General features: G+C 38.5%; 1 protein-coding gene across 5 annotated transcripts in view; it reads right to left on the reverse strand.

Moving 5' to 3' along the window:
• Positions 1-19,999, reverse strand: part of LOC128686153 (uncharacterized) — a 202,074-nt gene that overhangs the window by 21,092 nt on the left and 160,983 nt on the right. For 3 of the 5 annotated variants that reach the window (XM_070083131.1, XM_070083130.1, XM_070083132.1), the window contains 3 exons: positions 10,932-11,078; positions 8,698-8,793; positions 1,680-1,940 (listed from right to left, as the gene is read on the reverse strand). In XM_070083131.1, the coding sequence (XP_069939232.1) occupies positions 1,680-1,940; positions 8,698-8,793; positions 10,932-11,078 (504 nt within the window). The remainder of the gene's footprint in view (positions 1-1,679; positions 1,941-8,697; positions 8,794-10,931; positions 11,079-19,999) is intronic. The other 2 variants (XM_070083135.1, XM_070083134.1) reach the window with 1 other exon arrangement.

Genomic DNA, 19,999 nt, shown 5'->3' on the forward strand with positions numbered 1-19,999 from the left:
GAGTGGTGGCATTACAAAGTATTTGTATATATTACTACAGAAATATATACAGTGGGCCCCCGGTTTTCGGCCAGTGCAGAAATTGTACAATTCGGATTTCGAGCACTTTTTTCGGCAAAATTTCCCCCTGGGTTTCGTACATCCCCTCAGAAATTGTTGGTACCAGACGCATCTGCCTGGGCCGCTCATACGTTCGTGACTCACTTTTGGGCACATTAAATGTCTTATTTTACATTAATGTAGACATTTTCATTAATCCATCTATGACATTTTCTTCAAAATTATGTATGAAACATGTTACATAGCATATAAACATGCCTTTGTTACTTGTTCACACAGTGTGTCCCACTAGTCTTAACGCCATAGCAATAGTAATAGTACGTAATAATAATCATTCTTGGGCACAGTAAATGTCTTATTTTACGTTAATGTAGACATTTTCATTAATCCATCTATGATATTTTCTTCAAAATTATGTAATGTTTACATGCGGTGGAGGGTAAACATTACGTTTTCTCTAGTCCAGCATCAGAGAAAACTGTATGAATCTGCACTGGCCCAGTAACCACCCTTTATACATAAGCGTTTGTTTACAATTCTCAGCATGAATTATTCATTACTTCTCCCTTTGTTTATGATGGCATCTAAAGGTAGTTGTTAGAAATGATTAAACTCAGTGAACATGGTAAGTCGATGGTAATAATATGGCTGTAGGCCGCAGTGTATGTAGGCGGTAGGTATACACCTTGGGTGTAGTCCCCCTGGGACTACAAATAACTACTACTCACCAACATGAGTCTTCAATAAAGGTATGTAATGTTCATTTATCATTCAAATTAGTCATTTATATTTATTTCTCATTGATTTCTGTATGTAAAACTATAGTTATTCTCTATAAAATGTATATTTTGTTCATATTTTTGGGTGTCTGAACGGATTAATTAGATTTACATTATTTCTTATAGCAAATATTACTTCGGTTTTCAGCCATTTCGGATTTTGGCCAACCTTCTGGAACGGATTAATTACGAAAACCAGGAGTCTACCGTATTAGGAATAATTTAATGAAATTAGAAAAACACAGGGTAATTAGACACAAGCATAACTTAAATGAACAAAGAAATATACAATCTACATGACATAACTAAATATCTTGCAAGTTACAAATTCACATACATATTTAGCATAAGATCAAGTGAAATTACCAAGACAAGCACAGTATATTTAAACATTAATTTCTATAAAATTACTGGGTAATGCATCTCAATCTCTAGCTTATCCTCCTAAGAAAATTATGTTTTTTTACTATAATTTAAGACTTTGGGAAAAGCAACACTGACACTAAAACATGATTCTGTGGAATTATTTATTGTTTCATCTTCTCTGTGATTCCCACAAATATGGTCAATCATCAAAACCATAGTCTCAACATCATGCATTTTTACATTAGTGTTAACTTCTTATACTTGGTTAAATTAATTAGGCTAGGTTAACCTAATATAATGTATGCAGAGATATCACTAAGTCCACATAGTTAAAAATTAACTTTTTTTTTTCATTTAGAATCTGTACAAGTTGATATCTCATAAAACTTCCAAGGTTATCTATTTGAACACCTGTGTGTTGAAATCTACATGATGCATCTAAAAAGTGCACAGTAAGCTGAACTTCAAACACACCTGGTCTGCTACAAGGCATTGGGTGGATGGGTCCTGCTCTTGCTCTCCTGAAGGTTTGAGCATAGATGATGCTGATTTAGAAGCAGACTTCTTTGGGGAAGGTGAAGCAGGAGGATCAAGGGAAGAGGAGGATGAGGATGAAGATGGTGGGGAATCTGTATCATTAGTGTCAAGAAGGGGAGGAAGGTGGTGATCCTGGGGAGGGGTTCGGGAATGGACGTTCCCCACAATAATGGTGTCACTCACGAAGCCCCCACGTACCTACAATACAAAAGCCCACATCAATGACAGCACAGTTCACAGTTCACAAAGGCTTAAGCAACAATACCTAAATTATAGTTCAACACACTACTGTAATGAATCAGACACATTTTTCATATTTAGGAATCAGTTTTTTAATGTGCACTAACAGTATCTACATATAACACAAAAGCTTCAACTGATGTAGCCCTATATATGTACAAAAACTTTGTAACATCATTATCACTTGTCTTCTCAAAAATAAATAAAAATTCTATTACATTTCCTCATACAGCATGGCATGTACCTAGATTTGGCAAGTATGATGTGTGTTACACTACAGTATTATTATGGTAAAGTAGAATCTAATATTTATGATAACATTTAAAACAGTATGTCTTGGTCATAGATATTTTTTGCCTGGAACCGTGACATCTTTTAAAGATGCCCCTCTTAAAGTATCCTTTTATTACAACTAATCAACAATGCTGAGTTCTGACTGTTCTCAGATGATTGTGTTACTACATCAGTAATACTGTATATATTTTTGAAAATTTATCTAAGGCAATTTATAAATATCTTTCAGTTTCTTATTCAGCTACTGTATTTTTAACCCTTTCACTGTCCAGACCCTTGAAAACAATATTGCTCTCAATGTCCACTTTTTAAAAAAAAATTGATGGAAAACTTACAGAATTACATTTATGATCTTGGTGCAATTTATGCATCAGTGATTTTGCCCACTAAGTCTTATTTTAAACCATTTCTATCTTTTCTTCTGACCAAATTCTCAGCTATTTTGCTAGTATGCCTTTCATTCAATCAATTAACCACAACTATTCAACTATTGCAACTACCCTATAAAGTGCACAGAAGTCAGTGATTTGGTTAATGTTGACAAAATTAAAAAAATACCAATTAAAAAATAAGAGTCCATAATAAACAATGTACACATTGTTGGCATTAAAACATTTCCTCTGTTCATCAGTCACATCCCCAGGCTTCTTCTATATTACACTTGCCTTCCACTTTGAATTCTTATTCACACAAAAACAGAAGATTTACTCTATTTCTCGGATAATAAAACATAATCAGGAAAAACTGGTCATGGTTTACAGCATTCTAACAATTTAATCAGACCTATTAATAACCCATAAAGAAGACTAGGGTTGTAGAGGGTCTTTGCCCGTCCTCTGGAATATCAGCAAAAATCAAACATTTCCGTTACTTTGAGCTCGGTTTCAAGCTACTTCCAGTCCTGAAACCAATCAAAATCATCTCTATTTCAGTAGTATGTCTTCCATTCAAGCAAATGATACCAAGAAGCAGCCAGTGAAACTATAAAAAAACATCCCAGGAAACACCTAAAAGTTACTATTTTAAACCATACACACAATCACAGTTTTGTTTTTTCCATCATGCACTGAGTAAAGCAGGATTTTTTTTACTGTGCACACTCATCACACAGACCCAGATCATAATTAGGCCCAAATTTTCCCCTCACAGCCTATCTGAGTGAGCTGAGCTCATGACGGAACTTTGTCACAGACCCTGGCCTCGATGATGTAGTTCTAAATGACAGACAGTGAATGGGTTAATAAGAATTTTACATTTGTTTAAATAGGCATAACGCAGACTAAATGATCTGTTCATTTCTCTAAGAATACTGTAATATATACTGTACTAGTAGAGGAGATACCAAAATTTTTGTCAAAACTGATTTAAAAAAATAACCCATACCCACCAGTACAAATTATTACCATGAAAATTAGCAGATATCCACTGATACCAATACTTAATTTTAGGCTGATACTGATACCATCAAAATTATCCAATATCTATTGAAAGTGATACTTCGACACATCCCTACTCTGTGCAGTGGATTTTTTTTTTTTTTTTTTGGTTCTTCTCTTTTTATGCCCTATTCACTTAAATCAACTGTTCAGTTTGGCACCCATACTCTGACCACATGCCGCTGTTTAAATACTTAATTTAGATCAACATATTTAGCCCTTAAACGGTCCAAACGTATATATACGTTCTCTCGCATAGCGCCGCAAACGTATATATATGTTTTCTTTGTCATTCATTCAACATTGCCACGACAAGCCTGAGTCGCCTAGACATGAGAGAATGGGTGTGCGCACTCACTGTGCACCATATTAAAATAATTGGGGATGCCTGGGTACCATATGCTCTTTTGTCCTATTAAAAAAAATGTTTTTTTTTTCCCTCAAAAAATTTGGGGCGCTACGAGAGAGAACGTATATATACGTTTGGACCATTTAACCCTTTCAGGGTCTGTCCCGTAGATCTACGGCTTTACGTTCAGGGTCCAAACCGTAGATCTACGTCATGAGCTCAGCTCACTCTGATAAACTGTGAGTGGTACATTTGGGCCTAGATATGAGAGAATACATCTATGTGGTATGTGTGCACCACATAAAACAGATCCTGCAGCACACTGTGTATGAGAGAAAAAAACTGAAATCATGATTTTTCGATTAAAACAGCGACTTTGCAGTGTTTTTTCGTATGTTTTTTATAGTTGTATTTGCGATTTCTTGGTCTCAATTGATAGAATGGAAGACATATTACAGAAATCGAGATGATTTTGATTGGTTTTAGCACTGGAAATGGCTTGAAACTGAGCTCAAAATAGCAGAAATGTTAAATTTTTGCCGATATTCAAGAGTAAACAAACGACCTCACACGTCTAATACACGCCAGCTGGTGGGTCTAATATGCATTCACAAATATGGTGATGATATTTATACAATTATTACAGTATTGCATAACAGTAAATCTTAAATTTTTTGGTGTGAATAAAAATTCATTATGTGAATAAGAAATCAAAATGGAATTTATTTGTAAAGCCTCAAAACATAACTAATGAACAGAGGAAATGTTAGTTTAGTTCCAGGAATACCTACATTGTTTATTCTGGACCCTATTTTGAAATTGGAATATTTTGAACTTTGTGTTAAATTGGCCAAATTAACAATTTCCGATCACTTTAATTTGTAGTTGAAACAGTTGACTTGCTGATTTCTTGTGCTCAATCGATAGAATAGAAGTAATACTAGTGAAATAGCTAAGAATTTGGTTGACTGGAATAATGTAATTGGCCTAAAATGGGAGTCAAAGTCGGCAAAATTGCCGATTCGTAAATATCGCTGACACATCAAAATTCGCGAGAGCATAATTTCATCAATTTTCCATCAAATTTCGTACTTTTTGTTTTATTACCTTCACAAAAGGATTCTTTACCATTTCATAAGAAAAAATAACAAATTTTTTTTTTTGAAAATTCTTGGACACTGGGGCACCACTTCAGATTTGGGCCTTGGACCCTGAAAGGGTTAAGGGTTAAGTACAGGTCAGCCATCACTAATCCGGCAATCATTAATCCGGTTCCATCACTAATCTGGCACTAATTTTGGCTAGTGTAATTTCAAATTTACGGGGTTGCCTCACCAACTTGCTGTAATTGCTGCATAAACAACTGTTGATGTAACTTGCAAACATAGTCTAGCCACTGCAATTTGTTTTTCTCCATTTATTGTTATAACCTGCTCACTTTAACCCCCCAGACAAGGTTCCAATGAATAAAGGAAATGCTTCTCGCAAACACCATACATTGTCCATAAAAGATAAGGTTGAACTTCTAAAAAAACTCGACAGAGGTGAGAAGCTTGTGTGAAATATACGGCACTGGCTCTTCCACAGTTTATGATATAAAGAAACAGAAAGAAAAATTACTCAGTTTATTGCTAACAATGATTCAAAGAAACAGATGTGTAAAAGGAAAATAATGAAGGAAGGAAAAAGTTCTGAATTAGATCAAGTTCTGATGAAGTAGTTTAGGCTACGTGTAAGTGAAGATGTTGAGTTGTAAATTTCAGCTCTTCACTTTGGAAGTGGCAGCGATAAACCTTCTTATGTAAGTCAAATTGGTTAACTTTATTAATCCTTTCATTGTTGGTCCCATTGTATCACGACTTTGAAGCCACTGCCAGTCCTGCAGTACGACGCTATGAGCTCAGCTCACTCAGATAAGCTGTGAACGGTAAATTTTGGCCTAGATATGAGAGAATACATTCGTGTGGTAAGTGTGCACTATATAAAAATCCTGCAGTACACAGTGCACGAGAAAAAAACTGCGACTGTGTTTTTGGTGTAAAACAGAGACTTTGCGGTGTATTTTCATATGGTTTTTATGGTTGTATTCTCAGTTTTTTGGTATTATTTGACAGAATGGAAGATATACATATTACAGAAATAGAGATGATTTTGATTGCTTTAAGAACAGAAAGTACCTTGAAATTGACCTCAACGTAGCAGAAATGTTCGATTTTTGCCAACGTTCAAGAGGAAACAAATCATGTCACGTTTCCAATACATGTCCAACTTGCCAGTCTAATATGCGGTCACAAATGGGTTGACATTATTTATACAACTGTTACAATAATGCAGTAGTCTGCATAACAGTAAATCTATTTTTTTTGTATGAAAAAAATTCAGAAGGGAAAGCAAGCGTAATATAAATGGGGCCTGGAGACATGACTAATGAACAAGAAAAAATGTTATTTCAGTGCCAGGAATGTCTGCATTGTTTATTCTGGACACTATTTTGAAATTGGAATCTCTTGAAATTTGTGTTAAATTGGCCAAATCACTGATTTCTGTTTAGTTGAAATAGGTAAATAGGTTTCTTGTACTCAATCGACAGAACAGAAGGAATACTAGCGAAATACTTATGAGTTTGGGGGGCTGGAACAATGGAATTGGCCAAAAGTAGGGTGTAAAGTGGGCGAAATTGCCAATGAATAAATATCTCTGAGACCGCTAACTTTGCGAGAGCATAATTCCATAAGTTTTCCATCAAACTGTGTACCTTTGGTTTCATTACCTTCGAAAAAAGATTCTCTATCATTTCATAAGATAAATTATTTTTTTTTTTTATTCTTTGGCACTGGGAGCAAGTTTGCAAGTAGGGGTCACGACAGTGAAAGGGTTAACCAACTTGTACTGATTTACAGGGTATTTTAAAGGTAGCATGAGGTAGTTAGTGATAGTGATAGTCAAATTGTACTATACAGTGGAACCTTGACTTACGAGTTTAATCCGTTCCGTGACCTACCTCATAACTCAATTTGCTCGTATATCAAATCAATTTTCCTCATTTAAATTAACTGAAATGCCATTAATCCAACCCAGCGGTAGGACAAAATATATTTCAATATAACAGCTCTACGGCTTATTTATCTATCACAATTCATCTAATATGACATAATAAACAATATAATTAACAGAGAAACATGATATATACTTTAGAATGAATAAAATAGGCCATAATATGATGAGTGATGATACAATTTGTTTTGTTTGATTGTTGAACTTAACTGATACAATTTGATTTAATTCCATGGAAATCATCCTCTTTTTCTTCTCAGCACTGTCCTTTGCACTTTTTTTCTTAGGATCCATGGTTAGAAAAAAGTAATTTGGCCAAATGACTGTAAAAAAAAATGCAAGCAAGCATGAGAGAAATGCTCCCATGGCGATGTAAACATGTGGACGACTCCTTACCGGATGTTTTGCCATTGGCTGCGTCAACTAGTGGCAGCATTCTGAATTATTATTACGTATTATGTATTATTATTATTACGTATTAGTATTATTATTATAATTATTATCACATTATTATTATTAATTTAGGGAACTGAAGCTCACTCATTATAATAATAATAATAATAATAATAATAATAATAATAATAATAATAATAATAATAATAATAATAATGAGAGCTTCAGAACTTCACCAACTCAGTGCACTGTTTACCTCGGTGTGGGAGTATTTCTCTCATGCTTTGCTTACATTTTTTAGTCATTTGGCCAAATTTGATTTTTCTAAGCATGGGTCCTAAGAAAGTAAGTGTAAAGGACAGTGCTTAGAAGAAAAAGAGGATGATTTCCATGGAATTAAAGCACGAAATCATAGATAAACAAGAGAAGTGTGCAGGTTTTGGTTTGAGGGGGAAGCTGGCTTGTAACTCAGATGTTGGCTCATAACTCAGATGTTGGCTCGTAACTCAGAGCAAAAAATCAACCGAGCAACGGCTCATATCTCAAAAAACTCGTACATTGAGACACTCGTAAGTCAAGGTTCCACTGTGTTTTCCAAGATTGTTAACTCTCAGTATTATGAGGAAATGTTATGAAAAATGCTTTTTAATAATAATAATAATAATTATTATTATTATTAATTATTTTTAGAATAAATTTAAATTTTGTAAGACTGTAACATTTATAGTTATCTCCACACTATTTTACATCCCATTAAATACTATATATGGCCAAGTGGTGTTGTCATATAAATGTCTATTGTTTATTTGAGCTGGTTTTACCTAAAATGCTATGCATACCTTAGGCTTCATAAAAAAAAAAAAAATACTGTACCTCATCTCTTATCAAAATTCTTAACAAATGTGCCATAATTTTGTATTAATAAATATTTATTATTAAAGGTCACTGATGCAGAGTTCCTTTACATTTCCCAAGTACTACTGTAAATGACATGTAATCTACAAGGTCTGCAGACTACTTCTTACAAGTCTAACTCCATACTGTAGACAAATAGGTATGCACGAAGTGTCATTTCATAAGATACAATATAAAGTACAGCAGAATTCTATTCATAATGGTGAGATAACAAATTGTCAGCATCTTTAAAGACTAGAGTAAAGCTTGGGTGAACAAACTAACAAGTATTTACCTTAAAGTATACTTCAACTCCATATATTAGGAAGAATACAACTACTATGAACAGCAAGACAGCATAGCAGCCATTGAACACATGACTTAAGAAACTCTGTAAAAGATAAAGCAAATAACACAACAAAAATATATTGTGTGTGTGATCTACATTGTTATATTTCAAACTAATACAGGTGGAATAAACACCTCAAAAAAAAAAAAAAATGAATTTACTTATTATTATTCACATTCTAAGTGAAAAATGGAATAAAGATCCTTAACAATATGTAACTTCAATTACCCATCATATGTGTTTTCTGACAACCCCCATTCTTTTATAAAATCTTTTGTATTATTACAGAGAAATTGTGCACATGCGCCCACACTCATGAATGCATGCACGCAAGGGCTTTTCATTAAGTCTGTCAGTGTTGTCACTCTTAATGAACCACGTGTGAACCATACATTGCAGAAATAAAATTAATCATTTCCTTTTTATTATTTATAAAGTTAAACTACTAGTACTGGAAGATTACAACCACAAGAAGACTGTCTGGGAAAAATTAAGACCCCATAAAGGACCAGAAACTCATGGAAGCAGTAATGCAGAATTTTTTGAAACCTCTGGAAGAAACAAGAGTTAGGGGAGGATACGAGCTAGCAAGACTCAACCTGGTTTTTACACAAATTATTATGACACAGCTGCAATTACTTATGTGAAACCACTTAGGTGCCAACTATCATGTGATATTAAGTTTTGATAAACTCTAAGTTGCAATGGGAAAGAAAAATGGAGGGCAAAGATGTTTAAAAAAAAAGGATGGAGGTAGCAAAGACAAAGTGCCATGAGGCAAATAAGAGAGCTGTACCAAACGGGAAGAAAAGAACAGAAATCCCATAGTTCAATCAAAAATGTAGAAAGGCTAAGGAAAGAAGAAAGAGGATTTGGAAGAAATATTAGAGTAAATCAAACTGCAGAAAACTGGGAAACACACACAAGAGAACCAGAAATGAATATACACAAGAATAAGAAGAGAAGCCAAAAGTTAATTTGAAAATGACAGAGTATAAAAGGCCAAAACATAACTAAAATTATTCCACAGCCGCATAAGAAAAATTACAACTGTGAAGGGCCAAGTGATAAGAATGAAGAAGAATAGTGGGATACTGAGGAAGAATAAGAGAGGTATGCCAATAACTTAGCAAAAGATTCAAGGAGGTCTTTATGGAAGAAAATGACGAGAAACCAAAATGTGTTGTTGTCAAACTAGATCAACAGATGTTAGAAAGGACCAGCACAAGAGAAGAAATGATAAAACTTCTAATTGAGCCTGATGTAACAATGAGAATAGGGCCAGATAACATATTTTCATAGGTGCTGAGGAGGAGGAGCAGCACCACTATATGGTCCAAGAGCAAAAATTTTCAACCAAAAATTTCCAGGACAAGTGCAAGGAAATCAGAAAAAAAAGTATGACCCCCTATATATATAGAAAGGATGACAAGAGGCACCAACCTACAGTCCAGTATCTCCAACATGCATACTGTCAAAAAATCTGGAGAAGATAGTAAGAAAAAGGATATTGGAGCAGTTGGAGAGAAGCATTTTCTTTACATAAAACCAGCTGGACTTTAGGGATGGCAAATCCTATCTTACAAATCTGCTCGAGTTTCATGACAGAGTTATGGAGATAAAACAAGAAAAAGAGGGCTGGGCTGAAGGCAGCTTCAAGTTTAGCCAAAGAGGCCACAAGTTAGTGATGCCCATGGAAGTTGTCTAGGTGGCAGAGCCAGGAGCTATAGTTAGGTCTAGACTCCTGCAAATACATACACACACACTCCTGGCAGGGCCAGGAGCTGTTCATCAACCCTTTCAACCACAAATAGGTGAAAGCACACACACACTTTAAAGTACAGTACTGTATTTGGACCTTTTAATAACATGAAGATGACCTCTTACCAAAATATATGAGGAAAACTGTCATCCCTTTCAAAGGCTGAACAAGTATTCCTAAAGCAATTAACCAACCAAAGTGTGACTGACAATACCCTGACTGACAATCTATCTGTCCTTGACAGATAATGTAAAAATATAACATTTAATGGAAGACTGCTTCTTATCTGCAATACTGTACGTATAAAACATACTTATGAAGTTAACAAATTAATAGAGGATATGTTGTAGGAAATATATTTATAATTATCGAATGACCCAAAAACTGTAACTAGGAAAAAAAAAGTTTTAAGACTAACCCTCTCCTCTTGAGTTTGAGTGTCCCGGGTAAGCAGAATTTCTGCCACCAGGAGGGAATATGTGACGATGTTGAATGTCAGGAAACCGCAGAAAGATTTACTGAGAAACCTTGGCCGTTCACATCTGATGTCACGCAAGTGGAATGCCTGAAAAGAAGCCCCTGTTGATATTGTATTCAAATGCATTATGACAGAATAAAACCTAGTTCTGAATCTAAATTAAAAATACGTACAACATAACCAGTGTATTTAAAAATCCAACTTTCCATTAAAATTTAAATAATGTGCAATATGTTAAAACAGTTTATGTAAATTGTACCAACATTTTTCCTCTTTATAAAAATAAAAATACTGAAGTACAAATACAGTGGAACCTCTGCTTACGAGTGCCCCACCATGCAAGTTTTTCAGGATATGAGCCGTCGCTCGGTCGGTGTTTTGCTCCTGGATATGAGCATACATACATAAGGGGGATTACCAATAGACCCCTGGCCTGTCTTCAAGAAGGCACTGGACAGGCACCTGAAGTCAATACCTGACCAGCCAGGCTGTGGTTTGTACATCAGTTTGCGTGAGGCCAGCAGTAACAACCTGGTTGATCAGACCCTGATCCACCACGAGAACTGGTCTCAGACCGGGCCACAGGGGCATTGACCCCCAAAACCCTCTCGAGGTATACTTCAGGTATACCATTTACAGCCCTATGGCAGGGGCAGAGTAAGCATTCGTATCGAGTGGATTACCCTTACAGCTCTATGTCAAGGGCACGGTGAGTCTTCTTCAGGTCAAATGGAGTACTGCTTACAGCTCTATGAAGGCCATGGTGAATCTTCTTAAGCACAAGTGGTGTAGCAGTTAATTACAATCGTCGTCCATGCCCTGTAGCTAGGGTACAGCATGTCTTCGGTTCACATGTGTCGGGGCCAGTGGTCTCACTGGTATGAGGTTTTAGATCTCAAAATCACTGCTCCATTTGAACCATTCCTACCACTCGGGCCACAACCCGAGTGCCAGAGCGACTCAGGAGATTCTCTGGAGGTGTGCTTGTAAACATCTTCTAAACAATAAGTCCTAGCGTTTTCTCACATCTTTTTTTTAAAACCAATAATACCTCTGCATCACAGTTGCTCAACATTTTAACATTAGAAAAATCAAGTCAGGTGATCCAATGAAAACTGTTACCCACAGCTAGCTCCATCTTCACTATATGATATACACTTCTAAACACAGAACTGTACTAAAAATAAACTATTCTATAAAGAAGAGGCTCCTGAAGCCTCATCAAAAGTTGATCCAGTGTCAAGAACAAGGTGATGGACTATGAGGAGACAAACTTACATCGATAATTCTAAAAGAGAGGAGAACCAGTCATCTCTAGTAATGAAATACAAAAATACTCATAAGAGCAAAAGATACAGGACACCAACACGATGTTTGAGATGGAAGGAAAAGAAAACAGGCAGATACTTTTAAGAGAATGAATAGGATAAATAACGCCAAACCTGGATGCGAGGGCCAAGGAGTGTATGTGTGTGTGTGGGAGGGGGATGTGTATATGTGGGAGGGGGATGTGTATATGTGTGTGGGGGATGTTTATATGTGTGTGTGGGGGGGATGTTTATATGTGTGTGGGGGGATGTGCATATGAGTGGGGGGGATGTGTATGTGTGTGTGGGGGGGATGTGTATATGTGTGTGTGGGGGGATGTGTGTACTCACCTAATTGTGGTTGCAGGGGTCGAGACTCAGCTCCTGGCCCCGTGTATATGTGTGTGTGTGGGGGGGGATGTGTGTACTCACCTAATTGTGGTTGCAGGAGTCGAGACTCAGCTCCTGGCCTCACCTCTTCACTGATCGCTCCTAGGTCCTCTCTCTGCTTCCAGAGCTTTGTCATAAGTTGGATAAATTTAGATTTAGAAAGGACATAGGTAAGTACTAGTTTTCTAACAGAGTTGTAGATGTGTGGAACAGTCTTCCCAGTGGGGTGATAGAGGCTAGGACCTTGGGTAGCTTTAAGAAGAGACTGGACAAATATATGAGTGGGAGGGGCTGGGTTTGATTGGTGTCATTGGGTACGGGAGTTATTTCTTGGGTAGCTTTAAGTAGAGGTCGTTTTGATAAGGGCCTCCCTCGCATGGGCCAGTAGATCTTCTGCAGTGTTCCTCCATTCTTATGTTCTTATACCTTGTCTTAAAGCTATGTATGGTTCCTGCCTCCACTACATCACTTGTTAGGCTATTCCACTTCCTGACGACTCTATGACTGAAGAAATACGTATACTTCCTAACATCCCTATGACTCGTCCGAGTCTTCAGCTTCCAATTGTGACCCCTTGTTTCGTGTCCCCTCTCTGGAACAACCTGTCTCTGTCTACCTTATCTATTCCACGCAGTATTTTGTATGTCGTTATCATGTCTCCCCTGACCCGCCTGTCCTCCAATGTCGTCAGTCCGATTTCCCTCAACCTTTCTTCGTAGGACATACCCGAGCTCGGGAACTAGCCTTGTTGCAAACCTTTGCACTTTCTCTAATTTCTTGACGTGTTTGCCCAGGTGTGGGTTCCAAACTGGAGCTGCATACTCTAGTATGGGCCTGATGTACACAGTGTACAGTGTCTTGAATGATTCCTTACTAAGGTATCGGAACGCTATTCTCAGGTTTGCCAGGCGCCCGTATGCTGCAGCAGTTATCTGGTTGATGTGTGCCTCCGGAGACATGCTCGGTGTTATGGTCACCCCAAGATCTTTCTCCTTGAGCGAGGTTTGTAGTCCTTAGCCATCTAGTCTATACTCTGTCTGCGGTCTTCTTTGCCCTTCTCCGATCTTCATGACTTTGCACTTGGCAGGGTTGAATTCAAGAAGCCAGTTGCTGGACCACGTGTCCAGCCTGTCCAGGTCTCTTTGAAGTCTTGCCTGGTCCTCATCTGATTTAATTCTCCTCATTAACTTCACATCATCTGCAAACAGGGACACCTCTGAGTCTATTCCTTCCACCATGTCATTCACATATACCAGAAATAGCACTGGTCCTAGGACCGACCCCTGTGGGACCCCGCTCGTCACAGGTGCCCACTGTGACACCTCATCCCGTACCATGACTCGTTGTTGCCTCCCTGTCAGGTATTCTCTGATCCATTGCAGTGCCCTTCCTGTTATATGCGCCTGATCCTCTAGTTTCTGCACTAGTCTCTTGTGAGGAACTGTGTCGAAGGCTTTCTTGCAGTCCAAGAAAATGCAATCAACCCACCCCTCTCTCTCGTGTCGCACTTCTGTAACTCTGTCATAGAACTCCAGAAGGTTTGTGACACAGGATTTGCCTTCCATGAATCCGTGCTGGTTACCGTTTATAATCTTATTCCGTTCCAGGTGCTCCACCTCTCTCCTCCTGATAATCTTCTCCATGACTTTGCATACTATACAGGTCAGTGACACTGAGAACTACATTTGCGGTCTTCCATACCTCGGGTAGTTCCCCAGTTTCAAGGGATGTGTTGAAGATTGTGGTTAATGGCACACACAGTATATCTGCTCCCTCCCTGAGGGCCCACGGGGAGATGTTGTCCGGTCCCATTGCCTATGATGTATCAAGGTCACTTAGCAGCTTCTTCACCTCCTCCTCAGTTGTGTGCATATCATCCAGCACCTGTTGGTCTATTCCCTGTTGGTGTCCCCCTCTGTCCTGTCTTGCCAGAGTCCTTCCTGTCTCCACTGTGAATACTTCCTCACCCATTTGACCATAAACACAGAAATATCAACCTTAATCTTAAAATAATGAATCCTAACTAGTCATAAGTTGGCCTGTGATACTCCAATACTGAAACTATGTATTGTGTGAAAACAAAAGCATTCACATTGCTAAACTCACAAACTAGTATTTAGTCACTTAGCCATAATACCAACTTACCTCATAATTTGTAATATTTTAAAGTTAAGCATTAATCTAAGTCTGCCCGAAATGCCTGGCCATGCTAGGTGTTCTAGTGGCCCCCTCTGTAATTAGCATTTTAAAACATGTAAACCACACAATATCCAAATTCTGTAAACCCAGCATTGTAATCCTTATGGAGAATAAACTTGATTTGATTTGATTCCTTAAATCTCCTGTTGAGCTCCTCGCATACCTCTTGATCGTTTCTTGTGAGTTCCCCACCTTCTTTCCTCAGCCTGATCACCTGGTCTTTGACTGTCGTCTTTCTCCTAATGTGGCTAAACGGCAGTTTCGGGTCAGACTTGGCTTTCGATGCTATGTCATTTTCGTACTGTCGCTGGGCCTCCCTCCTTATCTGTGCATATTTGTTTCTGGCTCTTCGATTGATCTCCTTGTTTTCCTGGGTCCTTTGCCTTCTATACCTCTTCCATTCTCTAATGCACTTAGTTTTTGCCTCCCTGCACCTTTGGGTAAACCAAGGACTCGCTTTGGTCTTCCCATTGTTTCTATTGCCCTTGGGAACAAACCTTTCCTCTGCCTCCTTGCATTCTGTTGTGATATACTCCATCATTTCATTTACTGTCTTTCCTACCATTTATCTGTCCCACTGCACCTACTGCAGGAAGTTCCTCATACCTGTGTAGTCCCCCCTTTTATAGTTTGGCTTTTCCCATTCGACTCCTGTTACCCTCTCCACCTGTAACTCTACTATGTAATCAAAACTCAGGACTACGTGGTCACTAGCTATGAGGGGCCTCTCATATGTGATGTCATCAATGTCTGAGCTACTCAGGGTGAACACAAGGTCCAGTCTTGCTGGTTCATCCTCCCCTCGCTCTCTGGCAGTGTCCCTGATGTGTTGATGCATGAGGTTTTCCAGTACCAAATCCATCATCTTGGCTCTCCATGTTTTGGGGCCCCCATGAGGTTCCAAGTTTTCCCAATCTATTTCCCTGTGGTTGAAATCACCCATAACCAGTAACTTTGCTGTGCACGTTTGAGCTCTTTGTGCCACCTCAGACAATGTGTTCACCATCGCTCTGTTGTTCTCATCATATTCCTCTCTTGGCCTCCTGCAGTTCTGTGGTGGGTTATACATCACAGCAATGGCTACCTTATGTTCCCCAATCTCGTCCATTTCCTCGAAACTCCATCGGTTTTTAATGAGCAGTGCAACCCCTCCTCCCCCTCTGCTCTATCTTTCCTCAGGATCTGATATCCCGGTGGGAAGACTGCGTCTGTTATTGTCTCAGTGAGTTTCGTTTCTGTGACTATGATGTCCAGGGACTTCTTGTAGATTCTTTTATGCCATTCCTCGCATTTATTTGCTATTCCATCTGCATTAGTGTGTGTGTGTGTACTCACCTATTTGTGGTTGTAGGGGTCGAGTCCTAGCTCCTGGCCCTGGTGTGTGTGTGTGTGTGTGTGTGGATAGGTATGTACTCACCTAATTGTGGTTGCAGGGATCGATTCATAGCTCCTGACCCCGTCTCTTCACTGGTCGCTACTAGGTCACTCACTCCCTGCTCTGTTAGCTTTTATCATACCTCTTCTTAAAGCTACGTATGGATCCTGCCTCCACCACTTCACTTTCCAGACTTTTCCACTGCCTGACAACTTGTGACTGAAGAAATACTTCCTAAAATCTCTGACTCATTTGAGTCTTCAACTTCTAATTATGACCTCTTGTCGCTCTGTGTCCCATCTCTGGAACATCTTATCTTTCCACCGTGTCGATTCCTCTCAGTTTTTTATATGTTATGTTCCTCCTGCCCTCCAGTGTCGTAAAGTCAATTTTCCCTTAACCTTTCCTCGTAGGACATTTCCCTTAACTCCGGGACTAGTCTCGTTGTAAACCTTTGCACTTTTTCTAATTTCCTGACATGCTTGCCCAAGTGTGATTCCAAATTGGTGCTGCATACTCTAATATAGGCCTGACGTACACAGTGTAGAGTCCTGAACGACTCCTTACTACGATATCGGAAAGCCCCCATATGCTGCAGCAGTTATTTGGTTGATTTGCGTCTCAGATGTGTTCGGTATTATACTCACCCCCGGATCCTTTTCCTTGAGTGAGGTTTGTAGTCTTTGGCCCTCCCTAGGCTGTATTCTGTCTGCGGTTTTCTTTGCCCTTCCCCGATCTTCAAGACTTTGCACTTAGAGGGGTTGAAGTCCAGAAGCCAGTTGCTAGACCAAGCCTGTAGCCTGTCCAGATCCCTTTGTAGTCATGCCTGGTCCTCCTCCGATGTGTGTGGGTAGGTATGTGTTACTGTGTGTGTATGTGTGTAAGGAAAATAGAATGAATTGAGATGAGGAAGGAACGGAGGCAAAATTCATGCACAGTTTCACAAGGTTCAAGAGAACGAGACTCGGTAATTGCAGTCACAGTCATCAGCTACTGAGTGGACTACAGTACATAAATCGGCGAGTATATACCTATTCGTGCATATACCTTCATTTTTATGCAAGGGAATGGTTGTTGCACAAGCTTTCTCATAACTCAATTAAAATCTTTGGAGTTTCTAATCAAAAACATTCAACACTCCTCACTTAACTGTGTGTGCTGAACTCGAACAAATGTTTAACATTTCACAGGGACTTGAAGTCAACTATGACAATCAAATTGGCTGAGGGTTCGCGAACTTTCAAATACTTTTTGCTATATTGTACAAGAAACACCTTGAGACAAGAAAGGTCAATGAACACACTGGTGAATCATTAGCATAAGCAAGCCTATAAGCACTCACTACACGCATTATTTTATTCACACAGACAAAAAAAAAAAACTGAACCAGTGAAGACCAGAGCTGTCAACACTGTCATTGTTGGCCGCCTGACTTGTCAGGCATTTTTATCATCAAAATCTGATACACAATACTGTGTAGCTACCCTGATTACATGACATTTTAAGACATAGCAAGAACTAAATTAACCTAATAATCAGCACAAAGTTAGTTTTCATGTCACTCCATCACACAGAATGGGTTTGCAGCTTGAGACTTGGGTGGGAATATATGGTAAGGCATTCTACTATGGATTCGGTAACAACGTAAGCTTTAAAGGTTTCCTTTCAACTTGGAATTACTTCTCTCCATTACTGTGCGTAAGCTCTGCTTAATTCAATGAGTTCTTACACAAGTTGAACTACTCACTTTGTAATCATCCTGTAAATGAAAGCAAAAACTAACAGGAGCAAAATTACCTCTTTAAAAATATTATCTTATATATTACCGTTTCTTCACATGGCTAATCTACACAATACAATATGCAGATAAAGTCTGAAGAAAATTCAGGCAGGGTTTATCATAACGATTAAATCCCGTTATCCTGAAATCGCTGGGGGCCGAAATAATGTCATGTGTATATGAAACGTTTTGCAATCTAGCAGGATTGTTAATCTATGTAATCTCAAAAACATTCCGTATATGCTTCTCTTCACTTTCTTGTATGTTTTTTTTTTAAGATTCGTATTCCTGTAATATTTCCTTTCGGATTCAGACAAGGTCTGAGGTCAGGCCGCGGAGCGCTGATCCCCCGAAATCATTAACAGATTAACAGAGTTTGACTGCCATCATACTAGAAAAACCGAAAATCTATGTCGATTGTGTGCAGCAAGCACTAACAGCTTGACTGACCACTGTCGTTAACTAGGAGGCCCCTGATTTTAAACCAGACCACCACAGAGAAACAGATCTAAAAAATCATACGAGACACATTCTTGTGCGTCTACAGGATGCCAGGTGTGTGGAGAGATAAAGTGCTGCCCTGAGACAACTCTATATACATCTAAGACAAGCAGCAGTTGAGGAAACCTCTAAATAACTTAAATAACTAGCAAATTAGGAATAAGCGAGGATACACTAAAATCCAAGGACCTGTAATTAGGCAATAAAGAAACAACAGCTGCTAGTTGGATTTGCAGTGATAATAGGTAATAACATTAAAGAATAAATAGGTCTCCAAAGAACAATCAAGGACCCAACCAGATATATTTCTATCACCATTGACACCGTTGCCGCCGCTGCTTCAACACACTACCCCTACACATTCTTGTCTAATTCCCTGGATATTTTATGTCATAATTATAGCTCCTCTCATGTACAATTGTTAAGTTTGAGTTCCTTAAGGATCTCCTCGCTAGTCCATCCTAAATTTCGTCACGACACTTATCTGCTATAAATTCCAGTTCCGGGATGCATATGCACATACATTTTTCTTGCACTATGCCATCCATAGTGTGCAAGCTATTGTGAAGTTTGCCAGTATAATTTTAAGTTTCTCACTCTTCAATCCTCCGACCCTGTAGCACTCTTTGCTTAATAATTGACCTAGCTCCCTCTTTTTGTTCCTAGATTGTAGCACTGACACAAAATCTAGTATTTCAGGTGACCTTATTGTTTTCTTCCCATTCCCATTACTTGACGCTTCCCACACTTCCATCTTCTACTTGTTGCTCCATTAACTCAACTCATCCAATTTTTCTTTGTACAGATCTAGATAATATTTTTTTTTCATCACAATGAGATTTTTATACTATCCGCAAACGTAGTTATACATATTTTTTTCCTGGAAAAATACTGTTTTATATAAATTAGCGACGACAGCCGCCAGGTTTACAATGTTGGTCGTCCTTCATTCTAACACCACACAACACTCACATCATCGTCACAGTTTCACTTTTCTCTTGCTGTCGCTTTCTCAGGCCAGGTTACCTCGCCACAACATTAAAACATCTTGCTGTCTGCTGCTCTGTGTCTATATTTACACCCCTTCCCATCACCTCCCACTCCCTCCCACATACTTTCCTCCTACCCTCCCTTCCACTCTCGAAAAAAATCTGCCACAAGATGCCTTACACCAGAGCTATAAAAAACGACGAGTATATACAAGTGTGTGTGATTCGAGAAAGATAATGAATGAGGCTCATGTGAACAGCCACACTGTGAGCCAGACTTACGGAGACATTACTTTAAGCTTACTAACAATCATATATACAATATTTTAAATAAATGTATAACGAACATTAATGCCTAAACCAATTACGGAAATCGCAATGAAGAAATGAACACGAACAAACAACATGCCTATTGTGTGAGAAATTAGCATGCGATGAGGAAGACTCCACATACACACAGACGCACG

This window comes from Cherax quadricarinatus, chromosome 9 (genome assembly GCF_038502225.1).
Source record: "Cherax quadricarinatus isolate ZL_2023a chromosome 9, ASM3850222v1, whole genome shotgun sequence".
In the NCBI taxonomy this organism is placed as follows: domain Eukaryota; kingdom Metazoa; phylum Arthropoda; class Malacostraca; order Decapoda; family Parastacidae; genus Cherax; species Cherax quadricarinatus.